General features: G+C 44.9%; 1 protein-coding gene across 1 annotated transcript in view; it reads right to left on the minus strand.

Annotated features, from left to right (window-relative positions):
- LOC146863033 (uncharacterized) overlaps window positions 1–17,362 on the minus strand; it is a 109,738-nt gene extending 92,376 nt beyond the window's left edge. Inside the window, exons 1-3 of the mRNA XM_085643332.1 lie at window positions 17,315–17,362; window positions 17,163–17,225; window positions 17,003–17,070 (exon numbers count right to left, since the gene is read on the minus strand). Of these exons, the coding sequence (XP_085499458.1) occupies window positions 17,003–17,070; window positions 17,163–17,225; window positions 17,315–17,345 (162 nt within the window). The 5' untranslated portion in view covers window positions 17,346–17,362. The remainder of the gene's footprint in view (window positions 1–17,002; window positions 17,071–17,162; window positions 17,226–17,314) is intronic.
- Window positions 17,363–24,850: the final 7,488 nt, after the last annotated feature.

The following is a 24,850-nucleotide window of genomic DNA, read 5'->3' on the forward strand; positions in this document are numbered from 1 at the left end:
AACTGGTGTTTCTAACATGGAAGGTTCGTGGACTTCAATATCCACAAAAAATACGTAAAGTACTTGATGTGGCGTGTATACAAGAAACACATCTATCCCCCAATACTGAAACACGGGTAGGCACCAGATGGGCATCATACCGCATGGCATCATCATACTCCACGTATGCCAGAGGGGTTCTACTATTAGTCAGACGGAATACCCCATTCCAATTGCTCCATACACTATGCGACGATCAAGGACGTTACGTTATAGTGCGAGGTAATTTTGGGGGTTCAGTACTAACCATAATCACATCATACGGCCAAATACAGATGATTCCACGTTCTATGCTGAGATATGGGCCAAACTTAGAGAATTCCTGAGTGCACCAATAATATGGGGGGAGACTTCAACACCAGTCTGGACCCAGCGCTTGATAGATCAACAGGTAACGAGAGGTATGGCAGACGGGCAGCCAAAGTCCTTAAGGAAGGTATGGCAGCATGGGGAATGACCGACATATGGAGACTGAGACATGAGGGCCGGAGGGAAGGCAAATGCACATCTACGATGCACAACACATGGTCAAGGATAGACTATTGGCTGCTGATGGCAGAAGCATATACATGGACGCGAGCGGTCAAACATCTGCCCAAGACACTGTCAGACAACGCCCCGGTTAGCCTCACGTTGGACATCCCAACTCACGCACCGAGACATTTCACATGGAGATTGCAAGGTAGCGCCCTGTTAGATCAAGTATTCAGGAGCGAGCTCCGACAGGCGATTGAAGACTACTTTGAGTTGAATACTGTGTTTGTAGAAAGTGCGGGGACATTGTGGGAAGCATTCAAGGTAACTGTTCGTGGACACTGTATTAACAAACATGCCGGGATCCTGAAGGATATCTAACAGCAACTAACCATAATAGAAAGGGAAATTAGTACACGTGAGGTGGAACACACACAGACACAAAATCCAATTATATTGGCAAGAATAAGGGAAAAGATTGACGAGTACCAGAAATATGCCACGGATGAGGTAAAATACAAATCAAAACGATACATAGCATGGAACTACGGGGAGGGTGGTGGGCCGGGGCACGCCCTGTCGAGCAAGACCAATCCGTCTTACACGACATCATACACAATGCAGATACGGGATGAAGCAGATCAAATGCAGTACAACACTAAGTCCATATCTAAATGCTTCCAGCAATATTACACACAGCGTTATGATAAACAAACTAACACTACAGCAGAAGACATAAACCACTACCTCCAGGACGTAGCCCTAACATGGCTCTCAGACACTCATCGTACATTTTTGAGCCACCACATCACCAAAGGCGAACTAACAGACGCAATAAACTCCTTAACAAACAACAAGGCTCCCTGGTTGGACGGGTTACCTGGGGAATTCTACAAACATACAAAGATCTATTGATACCCCGCTTAGCTGAAATGTATGAGGAAGCGTATGATGAGGGTAGGCTCCCCGCCTCGCTGAGAGAAGCGCTCCCGGTGACACTCCCTGTTGGACTTGGCCCTTTTTGCAGGGTCATCCCTAAGCTTTTTGCCTTCCTCCTGCATTTTTTCTGACCTGTTGTTGGCTGTTCTATGACTCTGGGCACTTTACCACTGCTGATCAGTGCTAAAGTGCATATGCTCTCCCTATTTAAAATGTATATGTTGGTTGGATTCCATGATTGGCTTATTTGGTTTACTGTCAGAACCCAGTAAAGTGCACCAGGAGTGCCCAGGGCTTGTAAATACAAATGCTGCTGGTGGGCTTGCAGCACTGGTTGTGCCACCCACAGAAGCGGCCTAGTAAAATGTGTCTAAGGTCTGCCATTGCAGAACCTGGGTGCAGTCTGGTACTGACATGCTGACTGGGCAAGTGCACCAACTTCCCAGTCCCTAAACCTTCCCTTAACTTCATATTAGTCACCCCTATGGTAGGTCCAAGGGCAGGGTGCATTGTAAGCATAAGGTAGGACAAGCCCTGATGTGTGTGGCATGTCCTAATAGTGAATTACAGCCTTTTTCGTTTTTCACTATTGTAAGGCTACCTGTTCTCCATAGGCCAGAATGGGCTGTTAGAATTGTTACATCCTATGATCCTAACAGACCCAGGGAACATGGTAGACAATCGAGTTTAGTATGCCTGAACTCAGAATAATAAAATACATCTTTTAGTAAAGTTTATTTTAATATTCTGTGTTTTTAATATAAAAACCTGTGTGGTGTCCATTTGTAGTGTTGTCACTTGGTTACTGAATGTATTCACAAATGCTTAACCTAAAATGCTCTGTGATTAGCCTTGTCTGCTCGCGCCAAGCTACCTAGAGGGTGATCAGGGGTTATTTTAGGAGTGTAACCCCTTACCCTGACTAGAGGAAAGGTTCCCTGCTTGTCACAAGTACCTACCTGTGCTAACCAGAGAACCCAGAATTCTAACACTCCCCAAGCCAGACAAAGACTTATCACGATGTGACTCATACCGCCACCTGTCATTGATAAACATAGACACAAAGATTTTGGCAAAAGTCATTGCCACTAGGATACAACTACTGCAGGAGAAGTTAGTATTACCCGATCAAGCAGGTTTCTTACCCACTAGATCAACTACCCTAAACATACGCACCTTTATTGCTCTATACCACCATCTGGATCCGGACTTGCCAGCAGCAGCGGCATTGCTAGATGCTGCGAAAGCTTTTGATTCAGTGGAATGGTCGTGCATGATTCCCGGAGCAATTTATAAAATGGATAGAAATTTTATACCACGCCCCTACCACTAGAATTAGGCTGAATGGACAAATATCGGACCCTATAGAGGTAAAAAGGGGAACGAGGCAGGGCTGCCCGCTATCACTGATTCTATTCACCCTGATTCTAGAGCCACTTGCTTGTAGGATTCGTCAATGCCACCGGGAGGCCGCCTTACAGTTTGGCTTACCTCCCCTCAGTATATCATTATATGCTGATGACATGGTGTTATTTACACAACACCCTAATACACATCTAAACAGCCTCATCAGAGAGTACATCCGTTTTGAACAGTATGCAGGGTTAAAAATAAACTGGGACAAATCGGTGGTTATACCCCTAATGCCAGCTACAACCCAGCCAGCATTGAACTATCCCCTGAGATGGCAAATTGACCCAGTGAAATATCTGGGGATATGGATACATAGGGACCCAGAACTAGTCATAAGGGAAAACTATGGCAGGGCAATGACTAAACTAGATGAGCAAATAGCAAGATGGATACAGATGCCTCTGTTGTTAGCAGATAGGATTGCACTGCAGAAGATGGTAGTATTACCCAGGTTTCTATACTTATTCATTAACATCCCAATCTGTCTCACACAAGCTTTTTTTGTAAAACTGCGGTCAGCAATGCAGAAGCTGATGTGGGCGGGTAAACATGCTAGGGTCAGCTGGACTATATTAACGAAGCCATACCATATGGGAGGTTTTGGGGCACCGGACCTGCAGCTTTATTTCTACTGCGCACAAGCGCAGCATGCCCACTACTGGACCAGACAGCATGGATACATTTTGCACGTGGCAGTGGAAACGGATAGTGTACAACCCACTCCATTGATAACTTTCATATCAGACCTGAGGCCTTATGCACATAGGGACACGATTCAACCTGTACACTGCACATCGAATGCTTGACACGCACTGGCACATAGGGCAAACAAGCTACCTGTCTATGCACCGGCACTTCCTCTTGCCAATCACCCAAAATATCAGTAACACAAGAGAAGAAAATGTTGCTATTACTAGAAGATATGAAAATCTATAGTATAGGGGGCGCCTTTCCTAACGGAAGTTTCCTACAAAGAAATGACCCATCGCTAAACACACACAACACACCAATGAAGATATTTACACATATGCGGCTGCAAGCAGCGGCTAAAGAGCTATACAATACCTACCCGGAAGAGCCACCAACGTTACAGGCATTACAGGCCCTACTAGTAGCGAATACGCGACAGAAGTTAGTCACCCAACTATATAACGCATCTCAATCAGAACAAAACGTAGCGATCAATAGATCATTAGCTAAATGGGAAAAACTGTTAGAAGATAAGATAGAGGAGCAGGACTGGGAATATAGCTGCACACAACTACACTTACTGACATCGAACTGTAATCTACGGATTATACACTTTAAATTTCTTCACCAATTTTATTACACCCCGACCCAACTCCACAGATATGGTCTAAGACCACATGACAGATGTCATAGGTGTAATGCCATGAAGGCTGATTTTCTACACTTGGCGTGGGCATGCCCCAAAATTCATGACTGCTGGCAGGAAATTGTAAGGGCGATAACCAATGCTGGCTGAGCAGGTGCCGAATACGCCAATTGTATGCTTATTGGGAATATATAAATTGACACCGACAAGAAGGCGAAAGTTTCTGGCGGTGGGGCTGCTGCTAGCGAAACGATGGGTTGACATTAAATGGGGCAGTAAAATCCCCCCTAGATTCAAGGACTGGCTCACGGACATGTCATATTGCAGGAAAACTATGGAGACATACACAGAGGAAATACCACTATTGTCGACACCCCGAGATTTCTGGGAACAACTGAAACAATACCTCTTGACAGTACATGAGGTTAACGAATAAATGTAAATTGGCGGAAATGTAAAAATATAGGGGATGCTCTGTTATAACCTTTACTCCCTTTCACAGTTAAGGAGACGATATAAGGCTTTGCGTTGCAATCTCATGTATAAAGTAATGTAATTTTTTAATGTCAAATGAAGAACTTTAGACCTGTGATGATAAGAGTTTTTTTGTCGAACTATGCGGAGATGTACAATCTGTTGTCAGCCCAGAATGCATGAAATGAAAGCAATTTATCACTGTACATAGAAAGTTCACAGACGTCATGTGGTATACCTTGTAACAAAAAACAATATAGTGTGTATGGCATACATTGGTGACCAGACGAAATAAACAAATTTATTTTTAAAAAAAGTAAATTTTGCCCAAATTCGACTTTGGTGCTAGGGGCACTAAAAAATGAATAACCTACAATGTTTTGGCATATTAGGGACCCCCAGAGTGTCCTCTAGATATCCCAGGGGTCGGGATCAGAAATGTATAAGGTACACCCTTAATAAATGAGTTTCTATATGCCTGGGTAAAGTGAAATTTCACATTTTACTCTCCCCATTGTGGTAAAGCACTTCTCAAATTTAAACTTTGATGCTAGGAGCTATATATTTTTGACAGTATGATTATTAGACATCATAGAGATCAAAAATGATTTTAGTGCAATTATGTTAAATACATTTTTTTCCATATAGTCAAAATTCTTCTTTTTTTTAAAAATAATGATCACCAACCCTTTTGATGGTTCCACATATGAAAAGCAAGCCTCATTCTTTTCCTATCACCTTTAAATGCATTCATTTATAACACTTAGCACAAAAGCCTTACTGAAACATGAAAAGTCTGTGTCACTTTTAAAGGACAGTAATTATTTAACATCAGAACCACAGATGTGCTTATGTAAAAAGGCATTAAGAAAGAAAATCCCTACTTTAATCTTTTTCTCTGTTATCCAAAATAATGAAACTGTCTTTTTCTAACTTTTAAAATCAGCAGTCTGTAATGCACGCCTTTATACCATGTTTGCACTAACTTAAGATCTAGTTGACCCAGCATTTTCCCTCTGCGGCCTGTGGTCAGGAATAGTGTTATTGACTCAGCTGTGCTCTTGACCAGCAGGCGTCAATTTCCACGTCTTTCTCAGGAAAAAAAACTTTTCTGTATTGTAATGTCCTGAAAAGTTTCATCTCCGTTTGTTGTGTCAGACCGCTTCTTCTCAATTAGACAGCTTAAACACAGCTGTTTGAAAGCTCTTGTTCTCTGGTGCTGAAAGTAAGCACGTCACAGTCTATTTAAAAGTCAGGCATTGCAAGCCAGTCAAAATCTATCGTTCTGAATGTTTGTACACAAGATGCGCTTTCATTTAACCAGCAACTAATTACTCAGATAATGTGAATTCCTTTTAATATCTAACACAATGTATCTAAGGAGAATGCAGTAACATTTTATATTGAGTCCTAGGTGTGTAAAGCACACAATTTCATTTTTTCTTTCTTTCTATGAGGCCTATTTTATTCCTATTGAATGTGAATCTTAATTTATCTTTATCATTGTGGCAATTTGCACACAGGTATAGTTTCTTACTCGTTCAATTGTAATGATAGCGTGACGCTATTTAGCATGTTACATAATTCATTTTTAATGTAATTCTTTCAATGACATTTGCATAACAATATGATGACAACAAACACATGGAGCTCATTCTAGACATATTCAGAAGGGGGTCATACACTCAGTTCACACAACACTGCTTGTTTAAAGCAAGCCATTCTCACACAAAAAACATAGTCTGCTTACTGAAACAAGTACTTTCAAGCATGTCAGTCCACAACCACATACAACAACAATAACAGCCCACAGACTGTAATGGAACCAAACCATTTGTAAATACTAATTGTAAGTCAAATTTACAAGAAAAGCTCTCAAAAGTAGTTTAAAAGTCTGCACCAAAACAGTCCAAAGACTGTTCCATGTTCAAGAAGCCAAAATACACCAAATTTGCCAGTTTGGCTGGAAGAACACTCAAAAACCGCTCTGCATATCACCACTTATGAATGTTTCTAAGTGCACAGACCCGGATCCTTTGTATAGATATTTAGTTCCATGATGTACTAGTCACCAGGGAAGAAATACCATTTTTTTAATATACCTAAACCTATTTAGGTATCCCCTTTGAGGGGAGTTAGCTGAGTACTTTCAAGATTCACATTGGTACCTCCAAGAAAGCAGCACATTCTACGAAGTGCGCTTGAAACAGGCATGCCAAGAATATTGTAAGATATACAATATTATACACAGAGTAGCACTTAACTCAAAGTGTGCAGCTCAAATTTTCAAAGTTTCTCATTACCTGCCTATACAAATTGCAATTTGCATATTTCCAAACAAGTAAAAATGTTGGCAAAACAAGCAAACAAATGTCGACGACCTTACCAAGTACAAATCTCCAGCCTACCACTGCCAAGTTCTGAGTGATCTAACGGTTGTTTTAGAATTCTCACACCAAAGAAGGTCTCAGTCGGGAGCGGCTAACACCTGGAGGACCAGAGCAGGGAAACCAGAACCACATGGGTCTGCAAAGACAAAGAATCCATGCACAGGGTACCTCATCAATAGATTCCTGTCCTGTCCTCCTCAGTAGATTCCTGTCTCCTGTCAAGACCACTCCCTTGGATAGCCGCTTCTCCGATGAGGTCCACGTTCGGGCGCCATTTTAAGAAATAAAAATCTTTTTAGGGGTTCACTGATACACCTGGTCCTTTAAACCAACAAAGAAGAGATTGGAACAGAAGCTCTAATATAAAAACAATGCATGTATTAACCTCACATGAGGGAGACTGCGTCACACAGTACCCTCAGGCCACTGTATGAGACAGTCTAAGGAGTACAGAGGCCTTATCTATGCACTTGTTACATAGTCAGCATAAAACCAAGGAGATGTCCTGGCACATACAAGCATGGTTATTGACTAATATGGGTATACAAAATGTGCTTGCTCAACAAAGTGGTAGGGGAGACTAAACTGCTTACATCAGTAAGAATAGCCTGACAGTTCTATACTAGGAGCAGGTGAATTCTGGCAGCTACAGGTCTTTCTGAGCATGTGCAAGGCTCTGGAAGAGGCAGAAAGCACATGGTGAGCACATGGCCAACTAAAATGGCTGCCAAGAACAAAATGGCTTTTAGCTCATGCTAACAGCGTCTCCTGCAATCTTTAACAGATGAGTGACTGAAAATAAGTGGCTATGACAGTGAGTGAGAGTAACTGTGAGTGAGAATTAGTGACTCAAACTAAGTGCGAATAATAACGAGTGCACGAGTGAGGGTTAGTGAGAGTGAGTTAGAATGAGTGAGAATTAATGAATTATAGAGAATGAGTGTGAGTAAGTGACAATGAGATTGAGTACCTGGATGTAAGTGAGCATGAGTTTGTGTGTGAGTGTTATGCTTGCTAGTCGGCCACTTGCCCTGGCATACTGGAGGTAATACTTGATATATGGTGCATCTGTGACAAAATGTTTTTGCTAGCATAAATTAAGTAATGCGTGGCATATAGGGCACCAGGGGTAATTTTGTGCAGCTGGCTTGCCGTATGCAATTCTTGCTATATGGGGCAAGTCTAAAAAAATGCATGACCGGACATACTATAGGTAACACTTGGCATATGGAGCACTGCAGTTGGCACTAATATACTGCATGGGAATTTTGATATATGCGTCACTCACAGTACATGGACAGCATCAAATACAACATTCTTTCATTTGCACTTTATAAGTAATTCTGGGCATAAAGGAACCCTCAAGGTAGATTGGGATATCCCATGACAAAACACCGTCCCTAGCACAATGGAGGCAAATATTGGAATATAGGGGGTCACCCACAGCACATTTTGGAAACAAAATGGTCATTTCGTGAAGCAGCAGCCTTCTTTGGCTAAGCACCTCATAAAATTAATTTAATTTAGTGAGTGTAATTTTAGAACCTATGGTATTTTAGCAACTTTATGTACCAATGGCGCTTTAAAATGCCATGCGTGCCTGATTTGTCTTCAATTCTTCTCGCGGGGGAACCTACTGAATCCATCTAGAAGGCAGACTTGCCTACTTCGCTCACTCCCTGGAATTCAATGCAGGCCCCTCCCACATTCAAAGTTCACCAGCCGCCTCTGTAGTGAGTTACCCACTTTTGTTGCAACCCGGATATTTTAACTACTGAATTTAAATCCACAGAATGCATCGATGAGTCATGATACTTCTGAGACTCTGGAATGCTTCATGCTCTGCTCAGATGACCCCAATATCAAACTAAACGCGGAGAAAGTAATATTTATCTGCTATTCAGCTCCCATTATGTGCCACCTCAACATAAATAGCTATCATACTGAGCAGGCATATGCTATCATATATTTTCCATTTGCACTGATGATACTGAATAATGGAATTTCAATGTATTTTCCTAAATGTTATTTTGCTCAGGCACGAGAGTGAATTCATGCAGACAGAAAATATGTCATCGCTCGTTGGACCATTAAACTATTATCTGCATTGTAGAACAAAGTCTGTTCCTCAGTTGTTGAAAACATATTTCGCTATCTTTGAAAGGCTGTCTTGCAAGAACAAAGCATGACATACATAAACTTTGACAATGGTCAGCTTCAGCTTCGGCTGGATGCAAGTCTACATGATATTTTCAGCTAACGATGAGAAATATTGGGTTCTAAATAGGGATTCAAGTAAAATATAGATATTTTGGAAAGAAACATACTGTAAAAATGTGTATAAGGAAATGTATATTTTTAAATAAGCTGGGATATTAACACGTAAATATTACAGACATTGATATATTAAATTATGAAGAAATAACCAAATTACACACAATTTTAAAATATAAATTAACACTGTCACAACTTAGTCTAAAGTCATAAATAATGTACTTTGTACAGGCGAAATCAAGGGCTACTGCATAGATTACAATAAATCCACAACGTCCTGTTGACTAAATGTCCATTTGAGTAATTAATTAATTAGTCAAGGTCCAATTGTGTATGGAATTAAACCCTATGGAAAACGACAGGAGATTGCACTGGCAAAGATATTAGGTCGGCCTCATAAATGAAAATGCCTCCTCATTGACTGTGAGCATGTGGTATTCTGGAAGAACGAGTAGGTGAATGAAAGACTGATTCAATGGGTCGATGAATAAATGCATAAGAGCAAGGACAGGTGACTGAGCGCATGACCTATTGGCTTTGCTTGTAGTTGATTGAATTGAAATATGGTTGTTGTATTAGGACCTGGAGCCCCCACAAGCCGTGCCAGACCCCCTCACAAATCCCTGTGAGTCAATGACAGACAACAACTGCTTAGGGAAGAGGGCCATGTTTATCACTTAAGGAAACACAAACATGACATTATAACATACATTCACCTCATTGCATAAAAAATGTATAGCATTACACATCTAAAATTTTGAGGAATTAAACACATTGTACATTTTAGATTTCCATGTGCATCGGTAGCAACTTTTTATAATCTGACAGCTAAATTCAAGGAAGTCATGGAATTCTAAAGGAGCTACCCATTCTTTACCAACCCAGCACTAAGTTCCAGTCAACCTTCATCCCAAGGAGAACTACCAAGGTGTACTGTACCTGCGTCCCTGAGGGGCGGTCCCCAGTTCTTTGATCCTTGTCTGCAACCACAGTGGCCTGGCCCTCCGACACCAGGCTGTTTGCGGGGCTCAGTTCAACTAGTCATTACTAGGTGTCCCTCACGAGTCAAATGCAAAAGCATTGAATTTATTACATCAAGCTACAGTTTAACTAGTCGTTGCTAGGTGTCCCTCAAGTCAACTCATGAGGGACACCTAGTAACGAATAGTGGAACTGCAGCTTCATGAAAGGGTTTCAATGCTTTTGCATTTGACTCGTGAGGGACTCCTAGTAACGACTAGTGGAACTGCAGCTTGATGTAATAATTTCAATGCTTTTGCATTTGACTCATGAGGGACACCTAGTAAAGAGTAGTTGAACTGCAGCTCCTTGTAGAATTATTTTGACATTGGATACTATAATATTCACTGCCCACTGCTAATCTCGTCTCATAATGCTTTTCAGGGCCTTTGGTTGGGATTGTATTTTTGCCCATAACTGTGCTTGGGGTGGTCCTAAGAGGATGACACCACCACCGAATCGTTCAGCAAGATGTGCTCTTTGTTTTGAAGGCATCTGCTTGGTTCTCCCCCTAGGTCAGGGAGGATCTCCAAATCATCACCTCTCTCACTGCTTGCTAAATTGTCATTTTCACTTTTGTGAAATGACTATATGCATTTAAGCATGTAAAAACAGAAATGCTTGTTATTTTACCAAAAGTATATGAGGTTTCTGGTTTATTAATTGGGAGTCTGACGGAATGAAGCGAAGTTGTGGAAGTCACAGAGTTTTTGTTGTGTAGTAGTACTCCGACAATGATGCCCACCCTTAGTTATTAGGCACCACAACCGACATATTGTCTGACCAAAAAACAACAGTCCTGTTCTGAAAAAAATCAGACCAAATGGTGACTGGAATTACAATAGGGAAGCATTCCAAAAAGGCTACGTTCCTTGCCAAGCCGCTGTTATGCCACCCCACCGGCCAGTCTGCCCAGCACAATTGGTGAATGGAGGAGCACACCTGTTTTATTAGATTTAACAAAATGTTTGTCTCCTATACATTTTTTAACTAAAGGTGCTACAGCACTTCACTTGCTGTCAAACCAAGTGTTGAATAGAGAAGATGTTATTACAAGTATGATAACCTGAGTGCACTGTGAACTGTTCACTAAGTTCGAACTGAACTATTTAATTTATACCACTATGACTTATTTGAATCAAAACAATAGTCAATCATTGTTTACATTTGACAATGAATATTATTCATGTAGTTATAACATTATAATTGTCATAACCAAAACGAAACATAAATTAGATATAAAAATACAATGCATTTGTCATTTATGTTTGTTAACAATTCTACTGGTAGCTTAGTAGCTCATAATTAAGTCGTATATACCATTCAAGTGAGTGCCCGATGCATTTCGGGACGTCTCAGTCCCTCCCTCAGGGGCCAATCTACAAAGAGAACAATATAGTTATTTTATCATCATAAAAATATATATATAATATAGCCTTATAGCCCGCCGTAGCGGGCTATACCGGCTATTAAAGGCCCGCAGCAGCGTTAAAGGCCCGAGCCGAAGGCGAGGGACTTTAACAAAAGCAGCGGGACTTTAATAGCGGTATAGCCCTGCTACGAAGGGCTATAAGGCTATTAAAACATTCTGCCACTAGAGGGCAGAATGTTCTAATAAATTAAACAAAGGCTTCTCGAAGCTCGAGGGGATTTAAATCCCCTCGAGCTTCGAGTGGCTTTTGTAAAACATTGGAATGTTGCTCTGCGGGCCTTTACCGGCCCGTAGAAGCAGGGAGCACACCATTGTCTACAATGGAGTGCTCCACATTCCAATGTTCTAATACCACGTAAGCTTCATTACCCAGTTGCCAATACATTTGTGAAATCTACAATGAATTTATGCAACCATGAAGTTCAAAACTCCAGTGAGAATATTACCAATCATTGCGACCCAACATTGCCTCTATAAAGCCTTATGCTGACACCGTGTAACTGGTAATGGTGCAGATGATTGAGCGTGAAAAACACCCAGTGTGCTGGTTATTCCACCTTACTAATTTTATTTATTTTATTTATTTATTTAACTTATATAGCGCGTTATAACCACCGGGGTCTCTAAGCGCTGTTTGTCCAGATTACGTAGTGAGGTATGGCATTCACTTGATCCCAGCAGTGCGCCTAGGGTCTGCTCCATGCTTGCTTAAAAAGTACAGTTTTTAACTTTTTCCTGAAGGATAGCAAATTGCATTCCTTCCTAAGTTCTGGGGCCAGTTTGTTCCACAAAGCTGGGAGTGTGTTGGAGAAAGCACGTCCCCCCACCGTGGCCAGTTTGAAACGGGATTGGGACAAGAGGGTAGCGTCCGACGAGCGCAAAGTCCTGCCCGGTATATATGGAAGTAGGCGGGATTTCAAATATCTTGGTGCTTTACCATACAGCGCCTTGTGTACGATGCACAATCCTTTAAATACAACCCTCTGCCGAATCGGGAGCCAATGTAGCTCCTGCATCAGGGGGGAAGAGTGGGCAGTCCTGGGTTTCTTATAGATCAACCTGGCTGCATCATTCATAACCCCCTGTAGTTTATCCAGCAACCGCTGGGGTAAACCTAAATACAGGGAGTTCCCGTAGTCCAGCCTAGCCAGGATTGTGGCTGAGACCACGTGTCTCAAAGTAGAGAATGAGAGTAATGCAGAGATCTTCCTTAATTGTCGTATCAAGCCTATACAAGTACCCACTACCGTAGTGACTTGTTTTTTCATGGATAGTTTGTCATCCACATATAGGCCCAGACTTTTGACTGCAGTCGCCGGTTTCGGTGGCACACCCAGCTTCACAGGCCAAAATTTCTCGCTCCAGGGGTTGCCCGAGATGGAAATGGGCAACACTTCCGTCTTATCCGGGTTGATTTTTAAGGAGTTCTCGGACATCCAGTTAACCGTGGCTTTGAGTATGTCCTGTAACCTGGTGGACGCTCCCGGGCCATCATCCAGCCGGATGATTATCTGGGTATCATCGGCGTAGTTGTATACTAGGCAGTCCATCCTATTCAGGAGTGCGATTAATGGCTGCAGGTAAATATTAAAGAGTAGGGGTGACAGGGCAGATCCCTGTGGAACCCCGCAGGTGATGGGAGCAGAGGTGGAAAGTAAGTCCCCCAACTGTACTCTTTGTGTCCTGCCCTGCAGGAATGATGTAAGCCATGCATGTGCTGTACCCCTGATACCAAAAGATCTCAACCGCGACAAAAGCTGTTCATGACACACGGTATCAAAAGCCGCGGAGAGATCCAGTAGTACCAGGGCGCTCGGTGTTTTTACATCAACCCGAGTTCTCAATTCATCCAGGATTGATAGCATGACTAATTCCGTGCTATGGTTAGCACGGAACCCTGCCTGATTGGACTCCAGCAGGTTGTTGCTCTCTAGATGACCTGAGAGTAATGTTAACACATGCTGCTCAATCACCTTAGCCAGGAAAGGCAACTGGGAGATGGGTCGAAAGTTCTTCAAACACTTCGTGTCCGATCCAGGTTTTTTTAGTAGAGGAATCAGGCGAGCCTCTTTAAAAGCTAGAGGGACCTGTCCTGTGTGAAGAGAGGTGTTCAGCAAATGCAAAACCTCATCCTCAATTCCTGGCAATGCCAACTTGAACACATCAGGAGGGCATGGATCCACCAGGGAACCCGATTTGACTCGGTCCGTGATCGTAAATAGTTCTTGTTTTGAAATTGGGGAGAACTCAACTAGTGGTGAAATATCTGGCGGGACAGTGAGGTCCGGTGGGTAAGGACATTCGAGGGGTGTAGTTGCAGCAATTTCTCCCAGAATATCGGAGATCTTATTCACGAAGAAATCCTGGAACCTCTGGCAATCCTCCTGGGTGAACTCAGTACTTTGCTCTTTATTTATCCTGAGCTCCGCCAGGACCCGGAAGATTTCCTTCGGTGGATTTCTAGCTGCAACTATTCTTTCCTCAAAGAAAGCAGCCTTCCTAGTTTGGATGGCTAGTTTGTAATTCGCTAAGGATGAAATGTATTCTTTCTTGGCAATGGCGTCATACTCTTTGCGCCATGCCCGTTCTTTCTTCCTCACCCCCCGTTTCATATCCCGTAGGGAGTCATTGTACCAAGGGGCCCCAGCTCCTCTCTCCACCTTCTTCACCCTACGGAGGGGTGCCACCAAATCAATGGCGCTCCCCAGTTTATGCTGAAGGTGACCACAGAGGGCATCAATGTTAGCATCCTGCTCCTTTACTGGAGGAGACTGTTCCAGGAGGTAGACCATTTTTTCCCCATCAAAGATTCTCCACTTCCGGGCCATTTTCCAACCTTCCCCAGGTTTGGACAAATGGCCACTCAATAAAATTCTACCCTTTATTAAAAAGTGGTCAGACCAGGCACAAGGCAAGATCTCTGTAGAACCCTGGGCTGGCATGGTGGTCCAGACTAGATCAAGCATATGTCCCTTCTCATGTGTCGGTCCCTTCACCTGTTGGGTGAAATCCAAGGAGGAGATAGCCTCCTCGATCTGTAGTGCTTGTCCCTCTTTGGGGGATTTTTCCCAATAGTAGTTAAAGTCCCCAACAACAACCATTTTGTCATATCTCGAGCGCAGATCCTGAACCAATCTAGTAAAAAGAACCAGAAAATCAGGCGACGCCCAAGGCGGTCGGTACACCACCAAAAACACCACACATACCGCCCCCCGCCTGAGCTTTACCCCCATAACCTCTGCTCCCCCTAGGGTTTCGGAAAGAAACCTTTCGGCGCGGAGACGTGCCTGATAGAGGAGAGCTACTCCACCTCCTTTCTTAGCTCCCCCCCTATTGAAATGGAGTGCCAGATAATTATCTGGTAGGGCCGCCACTAAGTCCGGCGCCGAGCAATCCTCCAGCCATGTTTCGGTGAGCGCAAGGGCATCTAGCTCCCCGTCTTCCAGACGTGAAAAGACCTCCAACTTATGGCCCTGCAAAGAGCGCGTATTCAGCAGGCCATAGTTTAGAGTATGAGTATTAGAGTCGCGCTGCCGCGCTCTTGTGCTCTTGGGTGAAATCAGCAGGCCCTGCCGAGCCAGCAGATGTATACAGTCCTGATCAAGACGGGACTTACCCATATTAAGCTCCAATAGTTCACCTCTGGAGTAGGGCAAATTTGGACCCGGGGTTCTGGCCCCGGGTCCCGGATGGTCACTGATGGGCAAAGATGGGCTCGCCTCTGGCGAGCCTCCGGCGCGCCTATGGTGCGCCCGCTGCGCGTCATCATGGGGGCGTTTAAATAGCACCCAATCGTGCTATGTCTGCAGCAGCAGCTAGAGCACCAACAAAGATGGCGTCTCTTGCCGGCACTTCCCCTCCCAAGATGGCGCCTAACCCCCAGTCCAGCTAACGGGCCGCCAAACAGCGGTGCAGATTACAACAAATTTTAGATGCAGGTATGTCCTAAGAAGCCCCCTAATTGCAGCCAAGCCAAGCCAGAAATGAATTTTGCATTTAAAACGCGCTAAAAATAAAACGCACAGAACCGCGCTTCAAGCGCCGAGCATGTGGTACAATTTAAAAATCAATTTCAAGATCCACGATTGGAATTAATTATAGGCAAGTAAATGGCAGTAATCATGAAATAGCAAGCACAGCAGCAGGGAGTCAGAGGATGCTTCGCCTACACTAGCGCTTACCTGAACAGAGCAAGCGCCTGTTTCAGTCGACTTAAATAGCACCCAATCGTGCTATGTCTGCAGCAGCAGCTAGAGCGCCAACAAAGATGGCGTCTCTTGCCGGCACTTCCCCTCCCAAGATGGCGCCTAACCCCCAGTCCAGCTAACGGGCCGCCAAACAGCGGTGCAGATTACAACAAATTTTAGATGCAGGTATGTCCTAAGAAGCCCCCTAATTGCAGCCAAGCCAAGCCAGAAATGAATTTTGCATTTAAAACGCGCTAAAAATAAAACGCACAGAACCGCGCTTCAAGCGCCGAGCATGTGGTACAATTTAAAAATCAATTTCAAGATCCACGATTGGAATTAATTATAGGCAAGTAAATGGCAGTAATCATGAAATAGCAAGCACAGCAGCAGGGAGTCAGAGGATGCTTCGCCTACACTAGCGCTTACCTGAACAGAGCAAGCGCCTGTTTCAGTCGACTTAAATAGCACCCAATCGTGCTATGTCTGCAGCAGCAGCTAGAGCGCCAACAAAGATGGCGTCTCTTGCCGGCACTTCCCCTCCCAAGATGGCGCCTAACCCCCAGTCCAGCTAACGGGCCGCCAAACAGCGGTGCAGATTACAACAAATTTTAGATGCAGGTATGTCCTAAGAAGCCCCCTAATTGCAGCCAAGCCAAGCCAAGCCAGAAATGAATTTTGCATTTAAAACGCGCTAAAAATAAAACGCACAGAACCGCGCTTCAAGCGCCGAGCATGAGGTACAATTTAAAAATCAATTTCAAGATCCACGATTGGAATTAATTATAGGCAAGTAAATGGCAGTAATCATGAAATAGCAAGCACAGCAGCAGGGAGTCAGAGGATGCTTCGCCTACACTAGCGCTTATCCTTAACATGCGAAAAATACCTAGTTGAAATGTGGCGAGAAGGTCCAAAAGTTGTGTCATTCGTCCTGTCATACATTAAAAACCACACGTTATCCTATAATGCTCTTCAAGGCTATTGGTTTTGGTCTAAGATCATGTGCTGCAGCCGCGCTCACCTGTGAAACTTTTGCGTTTGTGTCTTTGTGACCTCGCTGTAAACGAAACAAGAGACGTTCTCCCGTATCTGTGATGAGACGAAATGTATTGTCAACAATGTAATATAAATAGTATCCAAGTCTTTGTATTGAGCGAAACACATGAGGGTAAAACACTCACCTTCCAGTATGAAAGGTCCATGCGTAGAGTCTTTTAAGGAGAGAGCATTAGAACAATGTAGTCCTACAAGGAAAACCACATATAATAAATCTATATGAAATCTAACTCCTAACGTGAGAGTGGCCAAAATGACCATCATAATCCTAACTCACCGGCGAAACTTCTGAACTGTCCTCCCGGCATGTAACCTCTCTCCAAAGTACGCCGTGAGCGTGCTGTATGCTGAAGGTGATTAAAACCACAAGATTATGTGAAATAGAGATAGGACTGAAAGTTAGACGTGACGACTATGGCTGCCATCTTAGAAAAGGAGATGTGTTATTCTATTGGGGTGATTTAACCATTCAAGCTGTGTGTTATGTAATATAGCGCCGTAAAATAGCGTGCCAGCAAGATGAAAAGTAGGCCCTATCGTTTATTTGTGTATCTATGTCCTAATCTTAACTGTTGGAGCATGAAAAACCTGTTGTTATGAAAAAAGAGGAGAAAGTATCACCTCTAATCCATGTTATAAGAAAGAGAAGAACAACCAGATCTTACTAGATACCACTTGTGAATTGTTTAAGAAGAACTGAAATGCAGAATGTTCTCAAACAGATGCTAATGAATATCTGTTGCAAGACTATTGCAAGAAGTGGCATTTATGATCCACAGAGGAAAAATGACTCAAAAGAATGTATATGTGTATATAGTGGATTCAAGCTAGCCTGGCTGATGAGAGATGTTCCCCCGAAACCGGTCCCAGGATACTTGTTTCCGGTTCAGGGAAGACCTGGCTTGGCAGTTTGGGCTGGACTGTTTCCATGAGGCATAGGGTCAAGACTGATTTGCATGTAGCTGGGTCTGAACTGAGGTGGCGAAGTGAACAATGATAGATTCAACCCAGATCAGTGACTGGGGGAAAGTGTCTGAAAAATGTCAGCACTCCGTCCAGCCTCTCCTTGTGTTTGCTTTGTTCACTTTTAGAAAGTAGGCTTTTTCTTATTAAACCATTCTGTTTGCCTCTGCCTGTTTCTGGATTGACTGTCTGGTTTCTGATTGACAGTGGCTTGGGATGTGCAGTCACTGTAGACAGCCACTGGGGGGGTTGAGGTGTGCCCTGCCTTTCCTGGATGACTCAAATCTGAGCTGTCTAGACATTGACTGCATTTAGAACAGTTGGAAGAGATTTCCTTGCACCTGAATAGGGCCTGTCTCCCTTGCACAATGCTGTTTCTACCTCCTGTACTGATGCTGCACCAGAGAGGACATAACTAGTTTGGAATGGGCTCATAGACCCTGGGCACAAGAGAACAAACCCAAAATGGGCTTTAAGTAGTGGACCTTCAACCCCAGAACATTAGATCACTTCTGGACCTAAGAGGAATCTTAGCCAACACCAGCACTCGCACCGACTTTGTCACTGCCAGCGCTTGCAGTGGTTATCGCTGAACCGAAAAACGCCGAAGGTGACTCAACGAACTCGCCGACTTTACATCGCCTCACCGGAACCGACACAACTGACTTCCCATGTGCTGGATTGGACATGTCGCCTCCTCGCGGACTTGATGCCTCACCTCCGTTGTGGCTGCCAGGGAGCCAGCCTCGACTTCGGCACCGACGCCTCATCTCCAAGACGCCGTGCATCACCATAGAATTCTTTTTCCATGTTTGTTTGGGGGTCCGTTTGACTCCATGCCCGACGCCAAACACCTCGCGGTCGGCGCCGTACTTTAGATTTATTGCTGTCACAACTTCGTAATAGCCCCAGGTGGAGCTATTTGTTTGCTACAAGTTCTATTTTTTGCAATAACTGTTCTAAAATCGTAATTTGATGCATGTATGTTGGATGTTTTTTTTTTGTCTTATTGAGTTTAATAAAGATACTTTTTTTTTCAAACTGGTATGGTGTTTTCACTGTATTACTGTGTGTTTGGAGTACAAATACTTTACACATTACCTTTGCGATTCGCCAGTCTGCTTGTGCCAAGCTACCAATGGGGTGAACAGGGGTTATCTAACATGTGTATCCCCCTTACCCTGACTAGAAGCAAGGGTCCCTAGTTGGACAAAGGTGCATACCTCTACCAACTAGACACCCCAGTTCTCACAGTGACCTCTAGGCCCAAGGGGCAACCTACAGAGCAAAGTAAGCAATAAAAAGTTGTTCGAAACACACCCTCAACTGCCACTCACCTTAAGGTACTGGACCCAATTAGATACATAAAACCAGCCTCTCGTTATGTCAAAGAGTGGATTGTTTGAGGATGTGTAAATGCCCTTCTCACCGTGACGCCATGAATTAGAGCACCAGTAATTGTGTAAAGCTAAGCGCAAGTATAAAGCACCCACACCTACAGCGTGTTGAAGCCAAAGAAATCACCAATACTATCCTTTGCTCGTGCAACTCTTGAGGGTGTATTGAGCAGATGTTGAGGCTGTGTGGGAGGGATCTTCAGGTGTTGCAACCTAAAAAAGAAAGAGATAGAAGTCATGTTGCCGATCTTCTCCCGCCGTCTTGATTGTGAAAAGGAAGGGGCCTAGGCTGAAGCGCCCTATGTTTGCCCTTTGCCAGTGGGAGTGGAAGTGATGTGCTAACTGTGCGCTGCTCGTAATCTGGAAGGAGTCAAGCTCCCTCCTTTCCAGCCAATGAATCGACATGGCCAAAGGAGCGTGTGCGGCCGTTGGGCCCCTAAGACCCTAATGCCGCGCCCGGAGAGGCATGGCGCTCAGCCGTTGTTGGTTTTTAGGTTGAGCATTCGAGACCTCTTGTATATACTTTAGTATATAGTATATATACTTTAGTATATAATTTAGTATATACTTTAGTATATATTTATATGTGTATGTACTTTGTGGGCTCTGGAGATCAGCCCTAGGAATTGTCTGCATCCGCTTAGGGACTTTTCTTTCTGTTCAACTGCCTCTATTTAAGTGTCTCGATAGAAAACGACCAGCAGAGGTCAGTAAAATACTAGAATTGCTTTCTGCTGAGGGAGTTTCATTTTTTTATTTTTCTGGCAACTGCCTCTATTTAAATCTCTTGATAGAAAACGACCAGCAGAGGTCTGTAAAATTCCAGAATCACTTTAGCATTCTCTGAGTTCCAGTCCATAGAAATTGTCTTCCACGAGCACCCATAGACAATAATATTTTTTTCAAATCTTTTATTTTTAGTAATATGACCACCGAAGGCCCTGATTTTATATTAAAAACAGCTTTGCACCAAACCATTTCCCACTGAAAGGCAATATTTCCTCCATGTGTTCCCATACCTGGCGTGTCACACAGTTTGGTGCTTACTTTCCCTCCATGTTAAAGAACAGTCGATGTTTCAGCACCCAGGGTAATGTGCTGTATAGCTAAATACATAAAGGTCCCAAAGGTGAGACCGTTTGCATGGCACATGCTTGTTACATTTGTAATCCAGCGCTTCAGGTGACATATTACAATGTCAAAACATGTTTGAATAATTTCACTCGACGGAGGCCGATTTGAGAGATCCTGCTCTGGTGCCCTCAAGTAGACTGCCAATAGTATGGACCCTCTGCTCGCTGAAGCATCTTTATATTACCGACCCCTGCAGCGTGCGTACTGGTTGGTCTGTGAGAAACCTGCATTGCTGCTGCTTGCGCTGTACTAGATGTGTGTGTGCATGAGTAGCCTTTGGCAGATATAGGGACAAATGAAAATAGGATAGACACACAGGAGCCAATGATGAGGAGCCTACAACGATGACGCAGAAGCTCCGCCTGTAGGGCTGGTGACTCATTAAGGGCACGCAGGCAGGAGCTGGAGCGTTCGCGTGCAGAGGCTGAAAGAAGACCCATACTTGGGCGAATGACGCAAGCATTACACATGCGGATGATCAAAGTATCCACATACAGACTACTCGAGTGCGTAGGTAGCGCCCAGACAAGCAATTCCATGAGTGTTGTTCATTACTGTCAGTTTGCTAAGCTGTAATTATCACAGTTTCCTGCTTCTTGACTTTTACTTAATTGCGTCAGCGTACGCCAGTAGTACTTACACGTGACTGTAATGATGTATTTATACCCAATAACACTGGACACCTTCTTAAGTGTGAGCAAGTCTTCTTTATTTAAGCTTGCGGGAACCGAGCGCCGGGAACACTTCCGTCTCCCACTGCCTTCGCGCTCTTTCTCCTCGCGCTCCACGTGCTTAGCCACGCCCCCTTCCCAGCGTGCCCTGGCGCTAACCACTAGAGCGCAACGCTACATATCTCCCCCTTTTAATGTCTTTAACAACAACAACCTCGGAGGCCCCCCCCTCTAGTTCAGTCTTACTTGGTTTGCGTTTCATAGTCCTCAAACCTTCTTGGCATCTTGACCTCTCTGCCCGATCTTGTATAGTTCTGTCTTTTCTCTGGAGCCACCTGTTCCTTTCTAGCCGGGGATTCTCCCCCGGTTGCACCTTCTCCATGTTCCTCTTCTACTTGCACCAGATTCTCATCCTCCGTGAAGCGATCCTTTGAGTTCCTTTCCAACGCCCTCAGGCTCTGGCTCTCCCCCCTTTTCCCGGGAGACTTTAGGTTTGGTTCTTCCTCGGCTTCACACTCCTTCCTTTCCGGTGCATCTTCAGTTGTGGGGCCCTGTGATCTTCTGTCCTCCGGTACTTGCCATTTCACAATTCTATTGCATTTCGCCATTCTGTCCTGCGACCATACCTTTCCGTCGCTCAATAAAGCTGACCTGGTGTATGTTTCTATGACCTGCAGCGGCGGGCTGAATCTACTCTCTCCTTTTCTTTTCAGCGTGGCCTGTTTTACTCTCACCCACTCTCCCTTCTCCAGGGTCACCCCTTTGGTATTCCGTCGCTTGTTATAGTACTCAGTATATATTGCCTGTGCCTTGTCCAGGTTACGCCTCACTACTGCTGGCGACCATTTACTCTGTACCATAAGGTGTTTCCACGCGACATTGTCCTTTGTAAAGGGTTCACGTCCTCTCAATATCTTGAACGGGCTGTACCCCGTGCTGGTCGGAGTGATGCGGTACGCCCAGAGCATGCGTTGGAGTTCCTTCTCCCACTGCAACCCTGCACTGATAGCCGCTTGTATGGATCCCATTATCACTCGATTAAATCTTTCGGCCAGCCCATTTCCCGCCGGGTGGTAGATTGGAGTGTGTTTGACTTCGGTTCCATTCCTGGACATGAAAGCGTTCCATTTCTCTGAAACAAATTGTGGGCCATTGTCACACGTTATTACCTTGGGTATTCCTTCCCTCAGGAACGTGGCTGTGAGGAATACTAACACTGTCTCTGTGTCAGCGCTTTCACAGACATCCACCTCTGGCCATTTCGAGTATCTGTCCACTGCCACAATGAGGTACTTGGGTACTCCCTCCGCGTTCAGGACTGGGCCAAGGATGTCCACTGACAGCATTTCCCAGGGACTCGACTCCCCTGTGAACTTTCCCAGTGGTGGACGCAGTAGGGTTTGTGTCTTATCCGCCCTGTTGCATTGTTCACATGTCCTGACATGTCTTTCCACTTGAGGGTCCATGGCTGGCCACCAGTACGCCTGCTTCGCTCTCGCCTTAGTTTTCATGATCCCTAGATGTCCCTCATGTAGGATGGTTAAGAGATGGCTCACCATGGAGATCGGAGGGACCGCCTTGTCTCTTCTCTGACTTCCCAGTACTTTCTCAGCTCACTATCTAGGTGCCTTTTGTCGGGCCACCCATGTGTCACATAGCCCTTCACTGTGTTCATGGTCTCGTCCGCTGTGTACGCCTCTTCCCATTCCTGGATGCTGACCGCCCCTTCTTGGTCCTGCGTAACTGCAACCACGTACTCTTCCCATTCCGAAGGTTCTCTATCTCCCTCGGGTTCCATGGCCGCTGCCCTGCTCAAGAAGTCTGCCACCTTGTTTCTGGATCCGGGGATGTACTCCACATCATACACGTAGTCCAGCAGTCTCAAGCTCATCCTTGCGATGCGAGGCGTCGCATGCGCATGCCCGCTCGAGGTCAATACTTTCACTAGAGGCTTGTGGTCGGTGCGGAGCAGGAATTTCGCGCCCCAAAAGTACTGCCTGAACCGTTCCATCGCCCACACCGTCGCTAGCATCTCTTTCTCTATGACGCTGAATTTTTCCTCGTTCGCCGCTAGAGCTCTTGAAGCAAAGCTGACGGTGGTGACCTCTCCGCCTCGGGCCTTCTGCATGAGGACCGCCCCCAGGCCCTTGTCACTGGCATCCGTGGTCAGTATGGACAATGATTCTCAATCAAACCCTTCCAAGGGAATGGCTGTGCAGATGTCTTGCTTTACGCTCTCGAACTCGTTTTGCTCCTCCTGTGTCCACCTGAACGGAGTTTTTTCCTTCAGGAGTTGCCGTATGTTGTGCGTCTTGGTCGCGAAGTGCGGGACGAACTTGCTGTAAAATTCAGCCATGCCCAAGAAGGAGCGAACATCTTCCTTCCTCGTCGGAGTGGGTGCTCCTTTATGGCTTGCCATGTTTGCTCTTTTCGGTTCTATGCCCCTTCCGCTGATCTCGTGGCCCAAGTAGGTCACTGAGTTGACTCCGAATCTGCATTTCTGCCATTCCGCTGTGAGTCCATTTTGGGCTAGGATCGCCAGCACTGTGTGCAGTTTCTTGTCGTGATCTTCCTGGGATTTCCCCATCACTAGGATGTCATCCTGGAAGTATTGGACCCCTTCCACTTTTTGGAACAACCTGTGCATCAGTTTTTGGAAAACCGCCGCTGTGGATGCTAGGCCGAAAGGCATCCTGAGAAATTTGTAGCACCCGAATGGCGTGATAAACGACGTCAGATGATTGCAGGTGGCATGCAATGCAATTTGGTGATACGCAGAGGTGAGATCTATGGTGGAGAACCACTTGACTCCCTTGGTCATCGCCAACATCTCGTTTATCCTGGGTAGAGGGAATTTGTCCACTAGAATGTTCTTGTTGAGCTCCCTCAGGTCCACGCATAGTCTCACCTTCCCATTTGGTTTCTGGGCTACCACCAGTGGCGCCAGCCACTCAGCGCTCTCTATCGCCTCTATGACTCAGTTTGCTTCTAACCGCCTCAATTCTTCCTGAACTGCCTCCCTGCATCTGAAAGGAATATTGCTGGCTCACTGGTTTGGCACCTTCCTTGAGTCGTATCTTGTGTGTGAATTTTGTCATCTTCCCAATGGTTCCCTTGAACACCTCGGGGTACGCCTCCATCCACTTGCCTTCGCCTTGCGGTTGCTTGGTATCTATTAGCAGTACTTGTTTGGAGCCTCCTGGGTTGAGCTGTATTCCCAAGTTCCCTTGGTCCTTCCACCCCAGTGCGGAGGGTCCTTTCTCTGCCACGTACAGCTTCCCTTCTGCTCTGCGCCCTCTGAACTCGAACATCAACTTGCGATATCCTACCATGGGTATGGGCTCTCCGGTGAACGTGACCGGATGGAAGTCGGTGGGTAGTAGCTCATCCCCGACTTTGGAACCAAATTCGTTTTCCCATACTGCCCTCTGGATGATCGTGAACGGGGAGACTGAGTCCGCCACTATGTGCACTTGTACTCCGCCGATCGTCATCTGTAGTGCTGGTTTCTTGGTCCGTGTACAATTCATTCCCAGCACTTGATCGTCGATGCACAAGACTTCGTCTTCTTCGTCTTCGGGCTCTTCTTCCCCCTCTGGATCTTGTGCTACGTACTTCACGTCTCCCCTACCGAGCTTGCGCCTGCAC

Source organism: Triturus cristatus, chromosome 2_2 (genome assembly GCF_964204655.1).
Source record: "Triturus cristatus chromosome 2_2, aTriCri1.1, whole genome shotgun sequence".
Lineage (NCBI taxonomy): Eukaryota > Metazoa > Chordata > Amphibia > Caudata > Salamandridae > Triturus > Triturus cristatus.